The 7466-nt window shown below is 41.4% G+C and overlaps 1 protein-coding gene across 1 annotated transcript; it reads left to right on the top strand.

The window, feature by feature from the left end:
* The first annotated feature begins 53 nt into the window (after positions 1-53).
* Positions 54-7466, top strand: KMT5A (lysine methyltransferase 5A). Its single transcript, XM_019621015.2, has 6 exons — positions 54-1920; positions 3025-3244; positions 3969-4053; positions 4368-4427; positions 4924-5114; positions 5756-7466. Exons 1-6 carry the CDS (start codon positions 1860-1862, stop codon positions 5964-5966), a joined length of 828 nt encoding a protein of 275 aa, XP_019476560.1. The 5' UTR covers positions 54-1859; the 3' UTR covers positions 5967-7466.

Below are 7466 nucleotides of genomic sequence, written 5' to 3'. Positions count from 1 at the left end.
GCGGCGGGAGCTGCTGTCAGCGAGTGGCCGGGCCCGGGCACAGCCCTGCTCCTCTGCTGTCCTCTATCTCCCCTAGAGGCAGCGGGCCCGAGCTTGGTAATCGTTTTGCGTTTAAACCTCGCTGGGATGAATCTTGGCTATTGCGTCGAGACCCGGGGATCCTCAGCAGCCCTTAACGCGTGCTGTTGTGCTGAGAAAATCCGTGCCGCGGAGGCTCTGAAGCCCGGCACAGACAAAGACGTGGCAGCCGGGAGCGCCGTGCTGCAGGCGGGGGCTGGGGGGGAAGGGAGCGGCCCGAGGACGTGCTGGTGTGGCCCTGTCAGTGTGTGCGTGGAGCTCCGTGGAGAGATGGGCTCCTGCTGGTCTTCCAGGAGACAGCCGGCTGTGGAGCTCGTGCTAAATGTCAGGAATTTCTCAGTGTGGGTTTCACTACCTGTATTTGTTAAAAATCCAGCGTTGTTGTACGTCATCCTTAAAGCCCTGCTTCCGTAAATAAGTGGGTCTCATTTCTGATGGACTTCTCCCATTGTGAAGGTGGAAAGCTCTGACTGACTTCTCAGGGTGTTCTGCTGTAATCTCAGTTCTTACTGAAGCTTTTAACTGATCTTATTTTGTATGTAGCTGTGTACTCTGTTAATTGTTTTTGTTAATAATTATAATTTTTCTTATGTGCTGCATGCTTTGTTTACTTCATTAGTTCTTATGTGATGAGATATACTAGAGCATTTATTTAGTCAAGTGGCTGCATTTGAGCTATTTTACTCTTGTTAAGCAATGGGAGCCTTTGAATATTTTAAGAGAAAATGCACGCAGAACTTGGTTGTTTTTTATTTCAACTGAGTTGATGTATCTGTAAGTGCTTTCACTTGAGTCAAAATACAGCCAAGACAAACTTGTTCTGGCCAACTCACAGCTGTTTGTCCTGACACTGGGGCTTCACAGCTAAAATCCCTGTGCCTGACATACCTGAACAGTCAAGCTTGGCCTGGTTGCAGAGAACCATAAAAGCAAAGATGTCACAACTCCTGTAAGCTTTGCTAAGTCTATGCTCCTCCCTAATGGGGTCTTCAGCCTGAGCCGCCTTTTGAGCCCAACTTTGTGCTGTGTGACCATGCCAGAGGGTTTTACCATTTTGCTGGCAAGGGACCAAGTGCTTTGCCTAGAGTACTGCGTTTCTTATGCCATCAGCAGTCTTAACACTCCATTTTATACAATATAATGGATAAAAAGATAGCACTGCTCATCTCCCAAACCTCAATGAGAGATGACACTCAGGGTAGACTTTCAGAAATGGTCTTCTATGCTGCTCTGTAGAGCACTGCAATAACATTTGACACACAATGAGCATTTGGGTAAGCTCATGCTTCCTTGACTATGTGAGGTATGTGCTAGGCTTGGGCAGTTTCTGCTGTTATTGATGTTTTCTTTGGCTTGCACTCTTTGAGCAGTTCAGAGTTCGTATCTTGAAGCAGAGGGTGGAAACTGGTGTTCATTATGACTCTCCTGCCCTACCACATTGCACATGAAAGTCCTTTTGAACTGAGAGGTTTGCATTAGTAAGGTTCTCTGAGTGCTTACCCGGTAATGTTTTCACGTCATAGAAATAGCAATGGTAGCAAGGATGATGCATTAGAGCAGTGTAACTTGCGTTAGCACAGTCAGCTGTCAGCCCTGCTCTTTGCAGCACGGCGTGATACCAACTGGAGGCGCCCAGCATCTCTGTGATACACTTTTTTGTGTTTGTATGTGTGAATCTGTTTTAGGAGAATGTGTTTACTGGTCAATCCAAAATCTACAGCTACCTGAATCCCAACAAATCTCCTGGTGCTCGCTCCCCTCTTCAAGAAGAAAACTCTGTCATGTATCACGAAGTGAAATGTCAGGGCAAAGCGCTAACTGAAACCAACAGGAAAGGAGATGGTAAGGTTGATCTTTGGATTGCTTGCTTTGTGAGATGTGCTTTCCTCCCCAGCCCCCAGTTTTAGATCTGTAGGAGGTGAGCAGCTCCCCTGCCCCAGTTGCTTTCCCAAATCCTACAGCTCTGTCAGCAAAGAAGCTCTACAAGGGTGGTGGTGTCCTTGTCCTTTTTCAGAACTGAAGTCACAGATTTACTAGGTGATTATGGAAAATAAACAAAAATCCCACAGCTGGTTTGTGTTTAAAGGTGTGGTTGTGAAGTGTGGTAATTTGTTGAAATGTTTTGATTCAAATGTTATTTGCAAGATGTTTTAAGTCCCACTGAGCACAGGAGAACTTATGGGCTGTAACTCCCAGATTTCACCAAGAAAATGAAATGGCTTTAGTCTTCCCCACAGTGGATCAGTGGCCTTTCAGCAGTACTTCATTTCTCCAGTGAGATTGAAGCATCTGTCTTGGCCCAAGGAAGTTAAACCTGGTAATTGGTTTTAAATTAAAACTTTATTCAGCTTTAAGACATGTCTCATTTACCCTAAATCAGTCAGCTGAGGAGGATGTGGTCACCTCAAGGTAGGATAGGCTCAACCAAGAAAATGTAACAGAACTTTTTCTTGTAAGCACCTGCTCTTTGGCTCCTGTGGATTTGGTCTGAGCGGTACTGGCCCCTTAGCACCAGCTCCTGCAGTGACTGATTGCAGCAGTGTGGGGTGCAGGCAGTTCTGCTCCTTCAGGGCACCTTGCTGATTCCTTTATAGCAATTTGAGAAGTCAGTATGCCAAGTGCACTGGCTGGCAGGCTGTTTGTACCACTGACTGTGATTTGGGTTAGGTTCACAGCTCAGTTTTACACCCATGACAAAGAACTTGCTCTTGTTTTTACCTGTTCCTTTTCTTATGCTTCCTTCTATACCGTAGCAATGACTACTTGAATGTCCACTGACAGTCTGCCTGGGTTCTAGCAGAAGGAGATTGTATCATTTATTTCCTACCTCTTTCTCCTATTTGACGGAACTAGAAACTTGAAATAGAAACTATTGGAGTTCATATAAAAGCAGTCTGGTATAGATGATCTTGAATTCAGAGCCATTCTTTATTTCTTTGTCACTAGAAAAAAAGAATGGTGGCAATGTAATTGAAGGTGCTACGAAACCAGAAGACCAGAAAGATAAGGAAAGTGGGTGCAATACCTCAGTGCTCTCTTCTGATCAAAAAACCCAAGGAACTGTAGAAGCTGAGAAGACACTCCTGCCCTCAGACTGTGCTGGTGAGGCCAGTGCAAAGCCAGCTCAGAAGAAGATGGTTAAAACAAAACGTGGACCAAGAAGGAAGTAAGTGGCTTCTGGAATTGTAAAAGCTTTTCTGCTTTAGGCCATTTTGCACCAGGGGGCCTTTATCTACATTTTGCCTTGACAGGCAAATAGGTAGAGAGGCTATAGGTAAGCCAGACCTGGAATTAATGTTTCCCTTGCTTTGCTCTTTTTTGGGGGACAGATCTTAAAGAAGATTCTTTTTCTTCAGAAATAGTATATTTGAAAATACAAAATAGCACCCAAAGTATGTGCCACTCTTGCAGATGACTATTTCACTAGCAAGCAAGGCAAAAACTAATTTAGGAACCACTAAGACTTATTGTTCTGTGGACAAACGGAGTCTGTCTTGCCAGAATCATGATGTTAGATTATTGTAGTTGGGGAGTGCTGTCTGAGTTGATAACTTTACTCATGTTAATGAATTAATGTAACTTAACATTAATAAATTCATGGCCAAGCAGCTTTAATGACCTACATTTTTGGGAAGGCACATGGCGGGGGCTTCAGAGTTTAATGTGATTTTTCAGTTGATTTCCAGTGGCATCTCAATCTTGTGGTTAAAGGATTAGTAATAGAGTATGTAGCTTCAGGCTTGGAATACAGAATACTGGTAAGAACATGGATTCATGCTGATCAATGTTTAACGTAAGCTTAAAAATATATACATATTTTAGATACCTGTTTCAGAGGTGTAACTTCAGAAGTAGTTTGAAATGTGTTTCCTGCTTTTCTTATTCCTTAGAACACAAGGAAGAGCACCGAATCGAAAAGTGACAGATTATTACCCAGTTAGAAGAAGCTCCAGGAAGAGCAAATCTGAACTGGAGGTAGTGCTTCTGTGCTTCTTGGTGAAATACCAGTACTTAATGCAGTAGCAAATGTTCACTGGAAGTATTGTTAGGAGTGTTTCTAAATACAGAATTATTGGTCCAGTTATTTTTAGGATGGAATTTAAATGATAATGCATTCTTGGGGGATGTCTCTTTATTCTATCTCTTTATAACTTAGTTTTGCTAGAAAGAGGGATGGATTGGAAAAACTTAATGTCATTGGCCAATCATTTCCTGTTAGCTGTAGAATAAAATGCAAAAGCTACCAACAAATAACTTGGTCTTGTTTTTTTGTCTTGTTACTTCCTCAGACTGAGGAAAGGAGGAAAATTGATGAACTAATTACAAGTGGGAAAGAAGAAGGAATGAAGGTAACAGCAATGCTAACCTGAATACTGTGTGTTGTTCATGCAGTCTAGCTCTTAAAAGCACAGTGGTTCTCAAAAAGCAGCAGTGTGCAGTTCACACTGGCTTCTAGGATAGTGACATCCTTGTAAGAGTTGTACAGTTTACAGAAAGAGGCAGGAAGAATCAAGTGTACTATTGGGTAACTAATTCAGTTTGTGTGATTGACCTTTCTATACTTCTGTCATCTCTTCTTCCTGTGCATGCGAATGATAACATTGAAATGGAAAAGCTTAGACATTCTAATGCAAAATGCATGGTAGCATGTTGCATCCTGAAGTCACTCTTTCTTCTCTAATTCAGTAAATTGTGCTTCCACAGCTTTGTCTGTGACATTCAGATGCTGTACCATGTCACTTTAATGACAAATGTCATGCACTGCTTTCCTAGCAAACAGCTTATTGGCAGTCGTGAATACCTTCTCATTTCCCAAGTGATTTTTGTTTCTTTTTAACTCAACAGATTGATTACATTGATGGCAAAGGGAGAGGAGTAATTGCTACTAAACATTTTAATCGTGGCGAATTTGTAGTTGAATATCATGGAGATCTCATAGAGATCACTGATGCTAAAAAGCGGGAGGCTCTGTATGCTCAAGATCCATCCACAGGCTGCTATATGTACTATTTTCAGTACCTCAGCAAAACGTACTGGTAAGCTGCTTTTGCTTTGCATGTTATAGATGAACAGAAACTTTTGAATGCTGCTTGTTTGTTTGTTTCTTGTTTTCATACAGTTTTGTTGGTCTTTTTTGGTTGGGTACCACGAGTTAGGGAATCTTCTTGGAGCACTGTTTTGCTGGCCAAGAGCCCTCTGTACCTCTGGATTAAAGGGAATGATGGGCAACTCACAGCCCTATTCTCTGAAGCACAGCACAATCTATATAGAGAGATGCATCTACTTGGATGAGGCTTCTAGCTTTGCCATGGATTTCTTCCTAAACTTACTGTCTTGTGAAATTAACCACTTTTCCTGAGTTGCGATCATTTTCTTTTAGAAAAGCAGTAGGAGCAGATAGGAAGAGAAGAACACCTCTTCAGGTGTCTCTGGGTGTTTCTTCCTTCAGTACCTGTCACCAACCACACATGCATGCTTTATCACTCCAGTGTGGTTTTTCTTTTTTATTTTTCACCCTAAACTTCAGTTCTTCCAAAGCCATTGCTCAGACAATTTTTTTACTTCTCTTTTTTTTTAATTTCCAAGCCTTGTATGTATTCCTAATTCTTTATCTAGTTCACACTTTGTTTCTTTTCCTTTAATATGATTTGTGCATGAAATGTTCTTGTTCTTCCAGTGTTGATGCTACAAAAGAAACTAATCGTCTGGGAAGACTGATTAATCACAGCAAATGTGGCAATTGTCAAACAAAGCTTCATGACATTGATGGTGTGCCTCATCTCATATTGATAGCTTCCAGAGACATTAAAGCAGGTGAAGAACTGTTGTATGACTATGGAGACAGAAGCAAAGCTTCCATTGAAGCTCATCCATGGCTAAAACACTAATTCTTCATCTTTTGGGTGTGGCTAGGTTGTTTTTTAGGGGGAGGTGGTGGAGACTGAGTGCTCTGCAAGGAGTCGGTGGATTTTTTCTCCATTCTCACTTCCCTCAGCTTTCTTAGTGAACTGCTTATGGTGTTCTGAGCTCCTTGAAAACTACATTTTTACTTTGCAGTATTTAAATTCCTATTACAGATTTCTAAGCAGGCTCAAGTTTTCTCTTAGATTGCCAAAACTTCTGTATTGTAAAAGGAAGCCCTCCCTAGAAAACAGAACCCTTCTGCATAGTGACCACTGCCACCTGAGCATGTGAGGACTTGCACAGAATGGAACTTAGTCATTTGGATTGTTCTTCTGCAGTGAAATCTTATACTCCATTTTTTGGGGTGGTGAACTTGACATTAGCTTTATGACAGGAAATGTGCTTTTTTTATGCTGGCTCCTATGTCAATGGCTTGACTACTTGTTAGACTTCTTGCAAAGATTTTTTTAATGGATGCTCTTGTTTCTATCATTCTCAAATAACTTGTGGTAGGGTTCTTTTTTTTTTTTTTTCCCCCCAGTGTGGTATCTCATTAGTGATTAACTTTAAATGCACTTCTGCTGAGGGAAATGGATGGTCATATTGGTTTTCTTCAGAGAAATAACTCCAAGACAAATGTAAATGGATTTTGATAGGCTGGGTTGATTTAAAAAATGTAGGAATTTAACTTCACAAGAGAATCAATGTTGAACACAACTTTCTAAAATTTGGGATGGTATCTTCTTATAGATGATGACTGACTCTCGGAGGTGATGATTCTTAGAGGGTTTTAAAGAAGCAAAACAAACAAACAAAAACTCTCTGAAAATGTTATTACCTTCCCATGCTATTTATAGCTCCATCAGAAGTTATTTATTTACTGTGAATGCTTGAAATAGAGCACAGTGGTTCTGTAAGTCATCTTTATATGCAGCTTCAAATGGTAATGATGGTGTTTGTGCAATGAAGAAAGTATATTCCTTATTGCCTAGTCCTGTAGGTCTGTCCAGCATGGTCTGGGCCCACTGTCTTAAATGGGAGCTGTGTGCTTAGCATCTTGCAGATGTTTGTAACATCACTGTTTGAGAACCAAATCTGTCATGTAGGCAGGCAATATACAATGCAGGTCCTTTATGTTAAAGATGAGTTCTTACCAATTAGAATTTTTGCCAAGGAAGGCTTGGCATGTGTGTAGATGAAGATGGCTGTGAGCCATTTGTCATGCTTGCTGCTGGAAGATGTCAGCAAGGGATCTGTGGCTCTGCTTGTCTTTTTTTCCTCCATGTCTTGAAGGCTGCAGCTGCTTCAGCTAATGCCCTCTAGGACAACCTCGCACGCTTGCCTGTGTGATAGGTCATATAGCAACATCATGGTTGTATGCTCCAGCAGCAAGAGAAGTGGTGAAGTGATGTATTTTTTAAATGAAAAACTTGAAGACAATGTCTCTGTAAAATAAAGAATATATTTATTATTTATGAAGTGGC

This window comes from Meleagris gallopavo, chromosome 17 (assembly GCF_000146605.3).
Source record: "Meleagris gallopavo isolate NT-WF06-2002-E0010 breed Aviagen turkey brand Nicholas breeding stock chromosome 17, Turkey_5.1, whole genome shotgun sequence".
Taxonomy (NCBI): domain Eukaryota; kingdom Metazoa; phylum Chordata; class Aves; order Galliformes; family Phasianidae; genus Meleagris; species Meleagris gallopavo.
The sequence above is the reverse complement of the archived record's forward strand: the minus strand, read 5'-3'. Positions and strand labels throughout refer to the sequence as shown.